The sequence below is a fragment of the Vanellus vanellus genome (assembly GCF_965231255.1).
Source record: "Vanellus vanellus genome assembly, chromosome: 2".
Lineage (NCBI taxonomy): Eukaryota > Metazoa > Chordata > Aves > Charadriiformes > Charadriidae > Vanellus > Vanellus vanellus.
The window spans coordinates 29,326,613-29,344,795 of NC_138906.1; the positions used below are offsets into that span (position 1 = coordinate 29,326,613).

At 41.4% G+C, this 18,183-nt stretch overlaps 2 protein-coding genes across 5 annotated transcripts in view; one reads left to right on the forward strand and one right to left on the reverse strand.

The window, feature by feature from the left end:
- Positions 1-1,335: 1,335 nt before the first annotated feature.
- On the reverse strand, positions 1,336-5,190 carry RPA3 (replication protein A3). The gene is made up of 4 exons (XM_082499617.1): positions 5,089-5,190; positions 4,685-4,759; positions 2,488-2,596; positions 1,336-2,008 (listed from the first exon to the last, which is right to left on the reverse strand). Exons 1-4 carry the CDS (start codon positions 5,185-5,187, stop codon positions 1,926-1,928), a joined length of 366 nt encoding a protein of 121 aa, XP_082355743.1. The 5' UTR covers positions 5,188-5,190; the 3' UTR covers positions 1,336-1,925.
- A 129-nt stretch (positions 5,191-5,319) lies between these two features.
- The window catches only part of UMAD1 (UBAP1-MVB12-associated (UMA) domain containing 1), an 81,813-nt gene continuing 68,949 nt past the window's right edge, over positions 5,320-18,183 (forward strand). The window contains exons 1-3 of one of the 4 annotated variants that reach the window (XM_082499588.1): positions 5,340-5,376; positions 5,637-5,773; positions 14,036-14,150. In XM_082499588.1, coding sequence (XP_082355714.1) covers positions 14,069-14,150 — 82 coding nt within the window. In that variant the 5' untranslated portion in view covers positions 5,340-5,376; positions 5,637-5,773; positions 14,036-14,068. Of the gene's footprint in view, positions 5,377-5,636; positions 5,774-10,509; positions 10,636-14,035; positions 14,151-18,183 lie in introns of those variants that run through there. The other 3 variants (XM_082499587.1, XM_082499589.1, XM_082499590.1) reach the window with 3 other exon arrangements.

Sequence of the window (18,183 nt, forward strand, 5' to 3'; positions counted from 1 at the left end):
CCCATTTTATTCCCTACAAGGTCTAGCAGTTTCTGACACCTTCATCTGTTAGCACAGTCCTGAGGGTTAGCAGTCCCCTGGTTATTCCTTTCCCTTTGGTATCTGGAATGGCCAGCAGTTTTCCACATTGCTATCCTGATAAATGCGTATATGACCCAAGTCTTGCTTTAACATCAAGAATATCAAGTTCCTCACATCGCTGTCTCATTAGTATAGCCAGGGCACGCCCTTTATTCACAAACCTTGATACTGTCTAGAGGAGCAGACGAATGAAAAGCATGTAGCAGAAACTTTTAGCTGTGTCCTGCTTGCCCAGCTCTGTATCATTGCTGCGGGACTAAATGAACAAGAAGAGTCTTCACTAAAAAAAGGGAAACTCTAGTTTTTACCACTCAGGTGATGTGTTCAAATATTTACACACAAGACCACATATCCAAGGATAGTCTCTGTATGCGGGTAAAGTGCTATAGCCATCTAGTGGTAGACTATTTTAGGCTGGGTAGTCTTGGTAACCAAGAACTATTTGCAAGTAACATTTTACATAATACATATACATGCATAAAATACCAATTTCCCAAAGTGCAATAATGCAAGACTTTTAAATGCTAGGAAAACAAGCATGTCATTATTAACAATGCCATTTAATTTACCATTTACTGAATACCGTTAAGCACAAAAATACAGCAGTGATAGCACTACAGGACAAAGCATGGTATGCCATGTTGACATCATGTTCTTGTTTGCTGTATGAGATTGACTCATACTTCAGAAGTCCTCCCCCTTCCCAGTGACAGTAACTGTGTCACTGTGTCTTCTAAGTAGAGGGGGAAAAAAATAGATCACCTGTTAACTTGTTCGTTCACTCACTTTGTAGTAACTTTGAGCAATAAGAAGTCTTTAAAACAAAGAAATTCCTTGACTTAAAATGGAGATGCCTATAAGTATGCACAAAGCTAGCAATCCTAATAAGGCCCTAAATCTAGCTATTAAACCTGAAACCTGTTTGTATGAAACACATACGTAACTAAGGTTTATTTAAAGTGCTTAAATATTTTATTTATTAATTCACAAAGAATACTTTCAAAGTTAAGATTTTACTTTGATTGTGTTACCTTAAGAGATATAAGAATTCTGCTACGTGCTGTAAGTAGCCTGGGTAGTAACAAAATTGGGAATTGTGCAGAACTTTATACAGTTGAAGTCATGACATGCTGGCTGTATCCTGGTACTTCTGCATAGACTCCCACCAAGAATGAAGGTGGTGGGAACTCAACAGTGGCTGAAATCCCCGAGCCTAACTAGACGTCCTCCAAGTGTTTAATATCAGAGCAAAAGTCAAGTACCTTGTACTCCACTTTGTTAAAATTACATCATTGCTGGTAAAACAGAACAGGAGTCACCATATATCACTGAAAACAGCAGTGTAACATACAATACTGACACACATAGTTAAATGTAGTCAGGTATTTTTTATTTGAGAAAAGAACATTTTCAAGATGCAAAATACCCTCCCCATGTTCAATACATTTGTATTAAAGCAAATTAAATTAAAAAAAATATATATTTACATTAAAACCCCACCAAATGTCTTCAATACGTATTTCCTGTGAAGTATCCTAGAACCTCTACCAAAACCAGTAAAAAATATACCTACAAAACTTCAGTTTCTAGCAAGTCCAATCCTGTAACTGAACACTCCTCGTGGATGCAAAACGGCTGCATATATACAGCGAGATACCCACAGAAGTGTTCTCCTTGCTGCATAAATTAATTTTCAAAGAAAACATTCTTCACTGGCCATACATGGCACGTGTAACAGCATCTTTTCAGTGTATTTGTTAGAAATAAATGCACTGTAAACATGCTGTCAGGCAAGAAAGCTATGGTACTGTTGTCCCCTCTGAAACTCTATACGCTAAGAAAAATCAGTTGTTCCTCCCAGTATCAAACGGGAAGTATTCAGGGAATTCATGAATAATTTTTAGTGCTTCGTTGTAGATTTCCAGATCTGAAACAGGGCAAAGAAAATGGTTATGATGCATAAGCTAAATTCCCCACAAGCAAATGACAGCATTAAAGCACTGCTTATTTTAAAGCAGTATAGCTGAGCATTCCCAGTCCCTCTCATTCTCCCCAGTTTTCCCAAGGCAGTCATGCTCTCATTGCTTCCTTTCTGGAGGGTTATTTTTAGGCCTGCTAGGTGCACAATCACACTAGGGCCACTGCATGGCAAGAACCACGCAGTCAGGAGTGGGAGAATGATCAGACCGTGGCAGTGATCTAGACTAGCTCCAGCTTCAAGTCAGTCCCTACAGTTTGACAGTAAACCAGTATATTTTGTACATAATTTTTGCCATGACACTCTCTTTTTCTACGTTCTACTCCATATCTGGCAGCTTGAAGACCTTATCTGGCTCTCCCTTCTTACTTATCAAAGAAGAGTTTAGAACACAAAATTAATTTGTCATAATGTATATTCTTACTTACCAAATGGACTTTTATCTTCTCTGAACTGGACGTATGACACACACATGATGGTTGCCTGATTTGTTACTCTTCCCACTACTTCAACAACTCCTGAGATCTCTTCCTCTAGCTAGAACACATACCAAAAATGAAATCAGTATTACCAAATTAGCTGCTATCTCTACTGCAGGGCACTTGAGCTAGGAACTCTTCACAATCGAAGGTTAAGGTTTGTTCATGACAACAGATTTTGTTCCATGTCAAACAATACAGTACTACTGAACACCTTCAACCCCTCCCCCAAAAAAACCACAAAAGCCTCGAGCCACTTACATATCTACAGTTTTTGCAACAGGCAATTCAGTACCAACTCAAAAAAACTAGGAAAAAGCATGAGATGGAAAATACTACTTTGTAAGTATATAAAACTGTGTCATTAAATCACTGAACAGAGACTAATCTAGGACAGAGAGCAGAAGAATCTGTACTTTAATGCACTGCATTCAAACCTGAGTTAATTATTGAACTCTGTAAGAGCTAAGGAGGTTATCACGCATGCCAGAGAGCAGTTCCAGTATTCCAGATTCAGGAGGTATAATCGGAAATGATTTTGTAAGTAACCAGTCAGTAAGTGTTCAGAATACAAAGACATTGACAGTAACAAGCCTTTGACTGAATAAGAAAGAAAAAAAAAAAAAAAGGCTAAAAATAGTATCTTACTCCAAAATCATATAGCTTGAATATGTTTTCTGTCCTTTTTAAGATACCCGTTTTAAGACTGTGGTACTATTTCAGTAACGTTCTTCCAATATCTAACTCTTACTTTTAAATTTCTAGTAAGTTTCCTGGAACACACCAATAGATTCCCTCCCCATAATTCTGGGGTTCCTTGTTGAAAGAAGGAACTAAACACACACAAACAAAAGAATCTATTAAAGAGGGGAAAAAAGTGAGAAAGCATTTTGATTAGTAAATTCTGAAGTTCCTCCATGTATATCAGGCAAACCAGAGAGATGAACCCTGCGTGTTTATTCTGCACACAGCACTTTCTCGTCCTTTACATACTGACACAGCAGTGGAACGCAGACTGTGATGTGCCCAAAACTGCAGTTATGCATTTATGAAATTCGCTCATTTACTCTGTCATGGCGAGTTGTGGAATCACTGGTCAGATTCTGACATCTGAAGTTTTGACTGCCCAAGGCAAGAAACCTTTTCACGAGCATAAGAAAAGAGTTAAGAACTTGTAAAAAATAAGTTTTCTTGCAGATGAAGTTAGCAAGCTTCATATATATAAGACAAAACTCTTTGCCAGATCAAACTGCATTTTTCATTAACAAGGAGAGACTCCTGTCTTGAAAGTTAGACTACCACATGCACTTACTTCACATGGAAATGGCGGGATTTCTCATTGTTTAACAATTTGTCCAGAGAAAAAGATGTAGACTACACACGTGCTCTGATAAGCTAGAGCGTTTGCCATCACAAAGAAAATAATCCTTTAATTACAACATTTGCTAGAGAAAAAAAAATACTTAAAGACAGAAGAGAATGCCAAGTTGTTATTCCTTTAGTGATACATGATAACAAAGGAAGCAATATTTTTGTGCAGTATTTAGAAGCATATATTACTGCGTTAATTGCTTGATTTTTTATTTTTTTAAGAATGAATGCTTAAAGCCAACTGAAGTTTACTGGAATGCTATGACAAGAGCTCTAAGAGAACATAGAGACATCAACTCAAAGCACTCTTGAGAATACCATATTCTTGGGTTTTTTTAATTATCTTCACAAAATATTCCGTTTGGCACATGAAGATAAAGGCAGTAAGAAAAAGGCAGAAAAAAGTAGAATCAAAATAAAGCTAATACCTGTGGTGGAATATATTACACTGTAAACAACAAACACCTAAGACAAAGTAGCTAGACGGGGATGTGTCCGACAGGGAATGAGTTCTCTCTCTTAACACCAGTTGAAAAATGATGAAGACCGAGGCAGTTCATTAATACGAAGACTGCAAATTAGCTGGAAGGTGTAAGAAGCAGAGGCAATGAAACACAGGCCGAAAAGGGAGAAACCAGGGATTTTTTTTTTTTTTTTTTTTTCCTTGACTGAAAACTCAATACATGCCGAGGCACGCACAGGTTTCAGAAGGGACAAAACCTCCGGTATCCACAAGAGGCAACATCAAGTATTTCCAAAGCATTCCTGAACTTACGGGTTCGCTCAGCTCCACAGTCGTATGTTTTCCTTCTCCATCCGAAAGCACGAAAAACTTCCCAGTGGGATGAATCTACAACAGACATTAAGCCTGCGGGCTCAAAAGGCGGCCGTAAGCGTTACAGCTTTAACCGCCCCAACCACAACAGCGCAACGGGCCTTTCCCCCTAAGATACGACCGTTACGGCCTGACTGGAGCCGCCGGCCTCCTTTCAGGCCAGGCCGCGACGAGCCGCGCCAGGTAAGGCGACAGCCACCCCACACAGGCTGTCCCCTCTCCTCCCCACAGGGCCCCAGCCCGGGGCAAGGCCCTACCCAGGGTGACAGGACAGCCATAATTCTCCATAATCCCCCCCTCCCCCCGCCAAAAGGACAGCAGCCGACCGCGCTGAGATCACGAACCTTCTCGACGCGGCCCACGAAGCAGACGGGCCGCCCGATGTGCTGCGCCAGGTGGCCGGTAGCGATGCGCGGCCGCGGCACCTCATGGAGGTCCCCCATCTCGGCGCGATTTCCCGCCCTTGGCGGAGGGGAGGGGCGCCGTTACCCGTGGCAACAGAGGGGAGAGCGAGCGGGCGGGCGGGAGAGGAAGCGTCGGGGCGGGACTTCCCTTTCGCTTGACGCGACCCGGAAGCGGAGGCGGCGGTTGGTGAGCGGCAGCGGTGGCGGCGGTAGCGGGCGGTCGGGCCGGTGGGTGACAGCGGGGCGGGTGTCGCCGCGGCGGGGAGGCCGGCGGGGGGGCTGAGCCGGCCTCCCCGCCGCGGCCCCTTCCAGCCCTATCCCATGTATATTTTGCCATTTAATCCTTTTTTCCTAAACTACCCCTTATTTTCCCTCCCCTACCGGCGCCGTTTTGCCTCACCTTTTAGCTACTCGCTCTCCTCAGGTCGCCGCTGTCCAAGCCAAGCACTGGCATCACCGGTGTCTGTTAACCGTCGCTTGTTTTACAGGCCGGAGTTGACATTCAGTACGTTGCGCGTTACGGCTGCGATACTCAGGCGTTTCCACAGACGCCAGTATAAACTGGGAGAGGAGTGGCCGGAGAGCAGGCCTGCAGGAAGGGGCCTGGGGGTGCAGGTTGCTCAATGTAAGTCCCCAGTGTGTCCTAGTAGCCAAGAGGGCAAACGGCATCCTGGGTATAACCAGCTGGTCAACAGCAGTGGTTGTCCCGCTGTATTTAGTGTTGGTGTTGTCTGAGCTTGAGTATTGCGTGTAGCTCTGTGCACTGCAATTTAAGAAGGATGTTTATGTCCTTGAATGTGTCCAGAGGAGGGCAACAAAGCTGGTGAAAGGGCTGGAAGGAATGTCCTGTGCGGAGCAGCTGAGGACTTTGGGTTTATCTTGTTTGGAGAGAAGGAGGCTGAGGGGTGACTTTGTTGCTCTCTACAGCTTCCTGAGGAGGGGACGTCGAGAGGGAGGTGCTGATCTCTGCTCCCTGGTATCCAGTGACAGGGCGCCCGGGAATGGTTCAAAGCTATACCAGGGGAAGTTTAGACTGGACATTAGGAAGCATTTCTTTACAAAGAGGGTGGTCAAACACTATAACAGGCATCCTAGGGAGGTGGTCAATGCCCCAAGCCTGTCAGTATTTAAGAGGTATTTGGACAATGCCCTTACTAACATGCATTAGCTTTTGGTCAGCCCTGAAGTAGTCAGGCAGTTGGACTAGGTGATTGTTGTAGGTCCCTTCCAACTGAACTATTCTGTTCCATTCTATTCTATTCTACTAATTATATTTAATTTCACTATTAAAGAGCTTATACTTGATCCCCATGGTCAGAGAGACTGATGGACTTAAGGCAGAGCTAGCATCTGGATGTGGCACTCTCACCATGCATCTTGCCTTTTTCCATGTGTTTTCCGTGACTGCCCCTTGCATGGAGAGGTTCCTCCCAATTTCCCTTGTGGCAAAGGCGGCTAATGGTATCCTGGGCTGCATTACATGTAGTGTTGCCAGTGGCTTGGGGGAGGTGATCCTTCCCCTTTGCTCAGCACTGGCGAGGCCACATCTGGAGTGCTGGGTCCAAGTTCTGGGTATGAGAGAGACATGGACATACTGAAGAGAGTCCAGTGAAGGGCCACAACAATGATTACGGGACTGGAGCATCTTACATATGAGGAAAAGCTGAAGGAGCTGGGACTGTTTAGCCTAGAGAAGGCTCAGGGGATCTTATTAATGCATATAAATACCTGAAAAGGATGGTGCAAAGAGGACAGAGCTAGGCTTTATTCAGTGGTGCCCAGTAACAGGACCAGAGGCGATGGGCACAAACTGAAACACAGGAAGTTCCCTCTGAACATCAGGGAACACTTTTTTTTTTGTTGTGAGAGTGACTGAGTACTGGCACAGGTTGCCCAGGGAGCTTGTGGAGTCTCCATCCTTGGAGATACTCAAAAGCTGTCTGGAAACGGTCCTGGGCAACCAGCTCCAGGAGGCCCTGTTTAAGCAGGGGATGGGACAAGACAACCTCCGGAGGTCCCTTCCAACCTAGGCCATTCTGTGGTTTTGTGATTTCCTTTCCGTTTCCAGGACTGGTGTTTCAGGAAATACTGGAGAAAATCTAACTCTGCCCTGGCTTAAAAGGGTGATCTCAACACCGTCAATGTGCTGGCTGTCTCTTCTAATCAGCCGTGGGTTAGTTCAGCTTGCTAACCAGAAAAAGGTGTTTTTTGTTGCTTGGCTGGGTTAGTGTTGTGATGGCTCAGCAAGCTGAACCAGCTTGCCATGGGAGCAAGCTACTGCCAGAAGCTGTGCAGAACAAGTATGTGGCTGGGAAAGGGTGTGCTGTAGGGTTATGTCTTCAGTGGGGTGTAGCTGGTTGTCATTATGGTGTCACTAGGCCATTCACACTTTCAGTAGTTTATTTGGAAGAGAACATCCTCATGTCCTTAGCATATCTTCAGAGATTTTAAAGGACAGATCTCATAAATGTAACAGCTGGAGCGGGATGCAGCAGACTGCTGCAAAGTAGCTCTTCTAAGGCTATTTGTCTGCAATGTTTGAAGGGTCAGATGTTAGAAAAACACGTGGAAGTTCTTACAAAAATGTTTCTGTATCGTGCTTAGCAGCTGTTGAAGGTCTGCAGTCAAAAGAGAATTGTTTGCAGGGAAACAAGTAGGTTTCACCCTATTGGATATTGTATATAATAAACACCTAGCTTCCTATTTTAGCATTTTCTTTCTTCTTCAGGATTTTGAATGTTGATATCAGTTTGAGTACTCCTATTTCACTCCTGGCTTTGCCTTTGTCACCTGTGCTTTTAATGTCTGACTTGATTGTGGTTGATTTTTTATGATTCAGCATCTTTGAGTGTTTTTATACTATGGTAATGTGGTTTGCATAGTTCTTGGTATTTCTGCTTCCCTTAAATTTTGTGAAAACTTTAAATATTCCCATCTTCTGTAAGTAAAAACGTCTTTGTTAGTGTTTTGTTATATCTATATCCCTTTTTTGTATTTGTGTTTCTCTTGACACTTTCTGTTCTGTTTTCAAGAAGCACAAACTAAAAGAATATGACTAATGTTAATGCTAGATAAAAGAAACAATATGTCGTATTTTTTCCTTCACATAGTAACTTACACTAGGCCAAAAGCTTTTAAACTGTTCTTTTGGTGTCACTGAGAAATCTTTTCGACATGCATATTCTTTACTCTTAAATTGGTTGTTTTCGTGTCATAAGCAGGCTTGTACAGGGCTGTAAACATCTTGCTCTCTTTCTGATTGCTACTTTATTCGTGAATCACAGCAGATGCTAATATGGTCTCTGTTTCTCCTTCCATAGATTATATAGCTTATACTGCTAGATGTGAAATTATTCTGGTTCTTTCTTTAAGGTCAGTTATGTATCTTGTTTTGACCTCATTGCATCATTTACATAATTACTGGCAGTGCCACTGCAGTTCTGCTTTGCTGTACTCCTGGGCATCCTCTCTTTATCTTAGTCTGCATCTTCGGTGTTTTTAATATTAAATTACCTTTCTCCTCCTGTCACTTGTGAACATGCAGGAAAAAAGCTTAAAAGTAATGCTAAATAAGCTAGTATCTTCATTGTACAGAAAAATTTTATGGGATTTAAGGTATTGGTTTGGCTCAAAGGTCACCCATACTTCTTGTCAAAGGAAACTGACAAAATGCAGGAGGAATAAATTAACCCCTTTGTGTAGCTCTGTAACTCATCTTTGTCCAATCCCAAGTATGTTCTCAGAGCCTCACAGAAAGACAAAGTATTTTTTGCAGCCTTACAGTTCACAGTTTGTTACTTGCTAATGACTGAAGTGGTGCCAAAAACATTATTCTTAACTATCAGCAATTGAGATTGGAGAAAGAAAAAATTGTGTTCACTTTTTGGTGAGGGGGGAAACATGAGGAGAAGGGAATTGCATATTCCTACCAAGGGAGATTTTTATCTTTAGGCAGTGAATTCAATTTCAGGTCTCCTATAGAAATAAAATTAATCCCATCTGGAAGGGAAAAGTGCTGTGCTATATGGGAGAAATTACTGGAGGAACGTGGTACTATCTCTGAATGGTGGGTGTATTTTCTGTGATTTTGTGCTGACAGCTTTAAAAAAAAAAACAAACCAACCAACCACAACTAAGTGCTTTTTTCTCTAGTCTGTGTGACCATGCATCCAGGTCCACAAACTTCAAATTTAATTTTTACTCTGAAATTAAAATTGGGTGGAAACCATTTTTTCTCAGCTTTTGTTAAATGAAACCTCATCTTATCTACAAGTAGTAAAACTCCAGCCTGATTCTGCAAGTGCTTAAACTGTGTTCTTATCTTCAAGAGCACGAGTGTTTCCATTCAACTCTGCGTTTCTTTGTTGGACAGGGGCTTTGTTCTGTTTTTAACATGTAATTCAAGAAATTTAGTGGTTGCATTTCCCGTTGCTGGAGAGATTTATGTTCACTTTTGAAGTAGCACAGTTGATAAAATTCTTCAGAGCAAATATCACAAATGTCCCAGAATTGCTTGTCTACAGCTTTTCCTTCACCTGTGCCATACTGTATACAGCTCTACTTTTTATTTGTGCCTCCTTTCTATTTTGTTAGTTGTTCTTTTTTCTTTACCTTAAACTTAATATTGTGTTCCGCAAATGTACTGAAATACTGCACGTAGTAGTTGGCAAGCTCCTTCTTCCATGTTGGTTACACAGACCTGTGAGATCTACAACCACAAGTTTTGTTTTTAAGTAGTGAAAACCTAGAGAAGGAAACAGCCTCACTAAAGATGTTAGTCTTTTTAATATGTGGATTCCTTATGACCTCCAAAACATTCACGATCACAAAATACAACAAATACTATTTTCTTACTGCTGGACCAGTGGTTTTAACAGTGTAAGAACTTGAGGCTTGAGCTTAGGGGATACTTTTGTTTGCTTTGTTTGTTTTTCTGCTTCAAGCAAAAGGATGTGTGGGGTTTTTTGGTTTGTTTTCTGTTTGAGAAATACTGCTGGCAGTTGAATTAAGCTAAAGCTACTTCAACTGAAAACTATGAAGTAAAGATCAAGCCTCGTGCATGTAGATAAAATGAATTTTGTGGGTTTTAGAAAAAAATGGGACACTCAGGCTGCCTTCTGTCAACAAAAGGAAAAAATCTAGTATGTGAAAGTGCTTGTAACATGAATTTGGCTAGGTCAAATTGTACTGATTGTTAATATTCTGAATTGAAATGTCTGTTGTCCTTTAAGCAGTGAAGTTTAGGTATGTTAAATATGCAGGATTTAAAAGGTGACATATGTGGTTTCCTGTACAACTCTTTTGTGCCATGTATATACTGATTAAGATGCTTTTCTTTGTGCGAGAAAAGGAAGGGGGACGCTATGTGATAGAGCTGAAGACTGTACAATAAGGCGTATCTCAAAGAGAAAAAACCGTGATTGGAGCAACTGCAGTTCTGGCACCTGAAGTGGCTAACTGGAACCTGAGCCTTTACCAAAGCTATCTGTAAGATTTTACACATCAAGTTGATTTTGCTTCTTGTTGTTGCACACTTAGGATGAAGGTTAAATTGCATTTTAAACTGTTCCACAACTGCCTCTCCTTCATACATCATCGGAGCAGAAACCTGACTCTTGAGCATTACAGCACAGTTTTTTACCACTTGAGCTATGGGACTGACAACCCTAATTGGTAGCAGGAGAAGACTTATTCCCTGAGGGCTGAAAAAGGAACATGCTGCTGGCGCCATGTGTTGAGCCTGGGTGTGGGGGAAGGTAACGAATAAATGTGGTAATTAGGAGTTTCTACTGTGTGATCTCCACAGAACTGGAAATATCAGTATTTCACGTGGTAAGGTAGGAAAACAAGCAAAAAGGAATAAGGTGCAGATAAGTAACATTTTTTTAATTACTGCATACCTGGGAACTGGATGGTTTGTTCTATTCTTGTGTACATGAGTGTAGTTTATTTGATTGCTAGATAAGGCACTTCGTCAGGGTAAGCAAGCAGTAGCAGGCCAGCCTGCAGGGTATTCAGTCTAAGTCTCAGGTATCAGGCCACAGTTTGATCATTGCTGCTTTTGCCATGTTCTATTTATATGCTGTTTCTGAAAGCCAGTGCTTACACTTCATACTGGACTTTCTGTGATCTGGAGTATGGAAGTGGTTGCTATCCCTTGTAACAGCAGAGTATGAGGCCGTTCATATCTAGTGAATAGTCAGTGTTCATTGTGCAGTTAGTTGCTATGTGTCACTGGTTAGGGCAAAAAAAGTCTTGCTTATGGTACCATGAATATTTGGGTGGGAAGTGAGGAATTATGGCAAAGAATTAATCCAAGATTTTTATCTTTCTTTCTCTATAATTTTTTTTTTTTAATCCAAACACTATATGGTAACACTCCTCTCTTTCCCACCTTCTAAAGATTCTTCTTTCTTAAATTTAGTGTGAAATAATGTTATTGAAACTTGACACGGTACCCCCCTTTTCATTAGACTGGATTCCTTTTGGAATCCAGTTGGGGGTGTATATTAAACATTTCTATTGGTTTGTCAGTCCCTTCTCCTTTAAATGTTGATGCCTGCAAAGTAAATCAGGATTCTGCTCCTCAAACTCTACTTCAAACTTGAGATTACATTATTCCACTTTTCCCAATTTTATATGGGTATTTTAGTAGCGAAGAGCTTCACATACTTTTCTTTAAAACTTCCTCCCTGCATTTGGCACACAGTGTGTTGCAGCCAGCCCACAGGCTGCTCCATAGGTTGGCCTTGTCCAGTGGTTCGAGTTCAGCCCTCGGGGGCTGGAGCAAAGCCTACCTTCACGGGGTGACTGCTGCTGCAGTGCCTCTTTCCTTTTCTCATTGTCCCAGTGCTATGGATGGAGCTGCTGTTGCGGGTGGAGGCTGGGGAGACTCTCAGTTGCTGCCAGTGGTGCCAGTTAGGTAGAAAATAGGAAGAAGGTGGTGGTACATCAGTAGCCCTCTTAATAAGCTGAATCCGTGAATACGTGCTTTTTATAGTTCTGTTATTTGTTTTTCACAAGACCTTCCTTATAATGCTTTTCTTGTAACTTTTCATAGAATCATAGGACGGTTTGGGTTGGAAGGGACCTTAAAGATCATCTAGTTCCAACCCCCCTGCCATGGGCAGGGGCACCTCCCACTAGAACAGGTTGCTCAAAGCCCCATCCAGTCTGGCCAACACTTCCAGGGATGGGGCCTCCACAACTTCCCTGGGCAATTTATTCCAGTGCCTGACCACCATCAGAGTGAAATCTTTTTTTCTAGTATTTAATCTAAATCTACTGTCTTCCAGTATTTAGTAGCGAAGAGCTTCACATACTTTTCTTTAAACCTTCCTCCCTGCGTTTGGCACACAGTGTGTTGCAGCCAGCCCACAGGCTGCTCCATAGGTTGGCCTTGTCCAGTGGTTCGAGTTCAGCCCTCGGGGGCTGGAGCAAAGCCTACCTTCACGGGGTGACTGCTGCTGCAGTCCCCCCTCATCCTATCACTACATGCACTTGTAAAAAGTCCCTCTCCAACTTTCTTGTAGGCACCTTTCAGATACTGTAAAGCTGCTATAAGGTCTTCCCAGAGCCTTCTCTTCTCCAGGCTGAATAACCCCAATTCTCTCAGCCTGTCTTCACTGGAGAGATGCTACAGCCCTCTGATCATCTTTGTGGCCCTCCTCTGGACCTGCTGTTTTCTTGGAAGAAGAGAAACTTTCTTGAATCTACACCTTAAAGTTCAGAATAATCAGAGAATTGGCTTAGAAGAATGTTTCATGATGTGTCCATGTTTATGGACTGGCTCATAGGACTTAATTTTGTAAAAGCTGGCCCAACTGCCTATTTTTTGGCTAATGTTCATGGGGTTTTTAATATGAATTTGTCCCTTTTAAGCTATTCAGTATTGTTTCTATGTAATCTTCCAGTCTTGAGAGAGAAGAGATTATGAGCATAATCTCTTGCAGTTAATGTTTTTATCCCACTGGTTTCCTTGTTGTGTTCTAGCTGTTGTGAGCTCAGAGTTCTTAGCTGCTCTGGAAGATTCTTTTAATGAATTATCATTATGAAAAATTTGCAACATATGATTTTGTTGCAGTTTCTTTTAAGGCAATCCCTGGTAACAAGGCAATCTGTCTGACATACAAATGCCTGATATTTCAAATCTGGTAATAAAGATTAATCTGTAATATCATAGAATCATAGCTCATAGAATCATAGAATTGTCTAGGTTGGAAGAGACCCTTGGGATCATCGAGTCCAACCATCTACCCTACTCTACAAAGTGCTCCCCTATACCATATCCCCCAACACCACATCTAAATATCTCTTAAACACATCCAGGGATGGTGACTCAGCCACCTCCCTGGGCAGTCTATTCCAATGTCTGACCACTCTTTCTGTGAAAGATTCTTTCCTAATGTTCAGTCTAAATCTACCCTGTTGGAGCTTGAAGCCATTCCCTCTTGTTCTGTCATTAATTACCTGTGAGAAGAGACCAGCACCAACCTCTCTACAGTGTCCTTTCAAATAGTTGTAGGGAGTGATGGGGTCTCCCCTCAGCCTCCTCCTCCTCAAACTAAACTGTCCCAGTTCCTTCAACTGCTCTTCATATGATTTGTCTGCTAGGCCCTTCACCAGCTTTGTTGCCCTCCTCTGCACTCCCTCCAGCACCTCGATATCTCTCTTGTATTGAGGTGCCCAAAACTGGACACAATACTCGAGGTGTGACCTCACCAGTGCTGAGTACAGGGGCACAATCACCTCCCTACTTCTGCTGGCCACGCTATTTCGAATACAAGCCAGGATGCTGATCATGTGTGTGGCCTTTGGCATGGTGTCAACTTCTTATGGTAAATTCCGTTATCTTATATTTACTTTACATGTTTTGTCTTCATTTTAGATAACGACTTAGAAGAAAAAAAAAAAAAAGGCTATGTTCAGCTTCTTCCGAAAAAGTCAAGATTCAAAGAAGGTTACAGTGCCAGAGAGAGAAGCAGATGGATTTGTTATTGTGGGTAAGTGGTACTTCTTTATAAAGTGATTCTTACCGTCTTTGAAATGTAAAAATTTCTTTGAGATGCTTAGATCAAATGAAATATTAAGACAAGCCATGATAAAAATTGATCAGAATTCTTACTTTTCCTGAAGGAGTTCATAGTCCTAGTCCCATCCTTTGGACTAAATAGCTGAAGTTTTATTTACATAGGTATAAACTCTTATTCAAGAGCATTGAAAATGTAGTTTCTTGGTTTTCTCTCATATTGTGAGCAAAGAGAAGTTACGTCCTTGCAAAACAAGAAAGCTTAAAGCTGAGGCTTCTAGCTTTATGATAAGAGTTGTGGAAAGGGAGTATCTTATTGCAGTCGTTAGAGGACTGATTTTTTTTCAGGTTCCTTCCTTTTAGTGTTTCCCCCAAAGTCTTTTTATATTAGAAGCCAAGAAGCATCTGTGTATTTCTAGTCACATGGCAAACGTAGATTTTCTGTCTCAGAACCTGACTCTTGCTTAGTTTGATGAAAATTAAGCAGTATAGGGTTTTCAAAGTCTTTTTGTTATTCAAAAACTAATCTGAAGTGTACTCACCTGTGAACTGGCTAAATTTGCAGCTTTAATCAAGCTCTTTCACAGTCTTATAGGATGGCTGAAGCATGCAGAAGATAAAGAATTTATCGCTGTCCTGCTGTAACTCGTCCTTTTCTTTTTCCTCTTTTGAAAATTTGTGTTTTCCTCCGTGTAAATCTGTCATCATCAATATTCAGCTTCTACTGCTCTGGTGTACTGACTTGTTCTTAGCAGGAATCTTACAGTGGTTTTGTATTTAAGTGTTACTCCTTCTTGAGCATTTTCGAGTCATGAAAGCCTCTATGTTATCAAAATCTAACAATATGGGAGACTATTGGAACTCTTTCTGAGGAGAACTCACTTATATTCTTTGCAATAGTTCTCCATTAAAACAAATCTGGTTTCACATCTGTGACTCTGTGTTGTCATGTTTAATGGTTGTGTTCCACTAGATTTTGTTCATCTGCATTGGCTTTGATGGCTACATAAAATCACTCTAGCACTTGCATTGTGGAAGGCTCAAAGGAGACACATTGTCATCCCAGAAAAGTCTGGAGACATTTAGAGTTTCAAATTTTGTAACAGGCAGACAGAACTATGCCCAAACACTTCTTATGTTCCACAATTGCTCGTTCTGATTCTGCACTCAATTTAGCTTCATTCCTTTTTCCTGAAATGCTGTCAGTAACTATTTAAACTTTGTTCATATAAATTCACATTAAATTAATCTGTTAAATATAAACTTAAGGACTATGAATTTTTGCTTGAATCTTCCCTTATTTTATTTCTATTTATTATTATTTTTTGCTCAGACAGAAGTTAATTTAGCAACTTGCAACAAAATGGACTGTAATTTCATCATAACTAACTTCTACTAGGCAAAGGAATTGCTGTCAACCTTGTCAGCAGAGCATATCACTGTCCTGCTAGATGGATGTAGTTGCAAAATTATAGTTCATCACTTATGCAGATACTTATCTAGAAGTTTTATTTGTCTAGGAATAGTGGCAGTCCAAAAAAAAACCCCAAACCCACAATGCCTAGCAATTCTGCTAGTTACTTTTTCATTAGTCAGATGGGAGGTTCTGAAGCTTTCTTAAACTGAGGTGTAAAATATTCTAGAATACCAGCACTTTAGCAAATCTCAGTAGGATTATAGGACCATTAGTGTCAATACTGCTGTAGGCGGTGAACACTCTTAAAGGGAGTGAGAATTTAATTTCTTATATTTTGAGTTGGTTCCTAAACCCAGTCTTTCATTCAAAGCATATAAGAACCTAAAGCCTAGTTCGCTGATATTCTGTGGACATGGGAGGAAGTGCTTTGCTCTCCTTTCCTTTCCTGGAGAAAGAAGAGGAAAAATACATCCTTAAGGGACGCTTGCTCCTGATTTCCAGTGTTGTGGTCAGGTGAGCTTGTCTGTCACAAATCCCTTGCAAGATTGTTCACACCATGCACCACTGATGAGGGCAGCCAGGAGTCTTACTGGAAGTCTGAATGAGACTCATAAAGAAAGAATCAAATGCCATGTCCATTGAAGTATGAAAGATATCTATTCAGTAATGTAGTAAGAGTATTGAGCATCACAGTTAAATGTAGATGATTTTCCTAACAATACTGAATTATTTTAATATCTTTCTGTATCATCTGATATTTGAAAAAGAGAGAAGGTGGTTCAACACTTTTGAGAAAGACCCACCAGAGCTATCACCCTGTCAGATCTTGAGGATAATTTTTTTTTGTTTTCTGTTGTTTTTCTTAACTCCTCCAAGTCCTGTTATATATTGTGATACTTTAAATTTAATCTTTGCTTGTAGAATATCAACGTGTTTGGAATTTCAATATCTGAATATCTATTCTTTGGCTATTAAGATGATTCTTAAAAACACCAGAGGCAACAAAAAAAAAACTTTGCAGCATAGTAGCTGAAAGAAATGCTCTGTTTTACCTTTTGGGGCAAATACTGCATCTGTGGGAGTCAAGGAAAAAAAGTTCCGTAATTCACTTACTACAAAATAAGTATAAAATGTAATTTTATATCAGGGACTAAAGCATTTTTATGTCTAACTACCAGTTCACTTATTTTCCAGATACTGGTCATTCATGAAGCTGTAAAAGTGCTGCTTGTTCTGTAACAAGCAGAACTATTATTCTGAAAAGGAAAAAGAGGCTTATAAAATACGTGCAACACATGCAATTGGTTTTGATGACTGAATCAGTTGCAGAAATATGAAAAATGTTTCAGAGGTTTGCCTGATCATCACAAATTGTTTTTAAAGTTGACATTTGGAATACCAGAATTCAGAAAACAAGTAAGTTTTCAGTTAGCTTGGGGATTTTGAAGAGTAGTAGTTTTTAAGGAACTTCTCACGTTTTGTGGCTTTTATTAATAGAAAATAAATTCCAGGCTACCATCCATTCCTACTGTTGCTAGCCAGAGAAGACCACAGGTTAGTGCCAGCATTTTGGTTTGGCGCACAGCTCCTATCAGATCTCAAAGATGCATGCAACTGGTAGTCCTAATCTCGGTCTAAGATTAGGAATTGAAAAACTGAAACAGCAATGCTGCTTCCCATGCGTGTTTTGCAAGAAGGTCAGAAACTCTGCAAACATCCGCATGGTGCTGATGGTTTCACTGGGGAGGGTGGTGAATCTTTTTTGCTTGAAGACAACTGAAATACAGAATCACAGAATGGTTTGGGTTGGAAAGCACTTTTAACAATCATCCAGTCCAAACTCCTGCCATGGGCAGGGACGTCTTTCACTAGATCGTGTTGTTCAAAGCCCCATCCAAGCTGAGTTTGAGCACTTCCACTGATGGGGCATCCACGACTTCTCTGGGCAACCAGTTCCATTGTAACTTTGCCCTCCTTGTAAAGAAAAAAAAAAAATTTAAAAAATCACTTATCACAGAATATTGTTCTGTGTGCTGTCTTTAAAAAATACTGCTGAATGTTAGTTTTGTTTTCAGGTTTAGTTTATAATGCTGGTGTGCAGGGTCTTAGTTACTTTTGCTGAAGTTAGCTAATGTGAGGGAGCAGCAAGTGCCAGTGGGTCCGTCAGGCAGGTGAGCCTGCTGCCGAGCGAGGGTGCTGGGGGGCCAGGGGCCTGGGCAGAGACCTCGCCGACGAGGGTTGCAGTCCCATGGTGCCTAAGCAAGGACAGCAGAGCAGGTCTGGTAATGGTGATCAGGGTCAGCCAAGAGTCCAGCGATTGCCAGACAAGTCCTCAGGGATAAGGCAGATCTGAGGCCAGGCTAGGAAGTCAAGTCAGGGGGTTGGGGTCACCGAGGTGCATGGACAGGCCAGGCATCCCTGCGGGGTGGCTTGGACAAGGACCAAGGACCTGAGATGAGGCTTCTCCTGCAGCTCTTTGCCCAGATCCTGATGCAGGCTGCACCACATCACTGCTGGTTGTGAGCACGGACAGCCAAACCCCCAGGGCTGTGGAAGGGGATGCTGAGCCCGGTGGTACACTCGGGGCTGG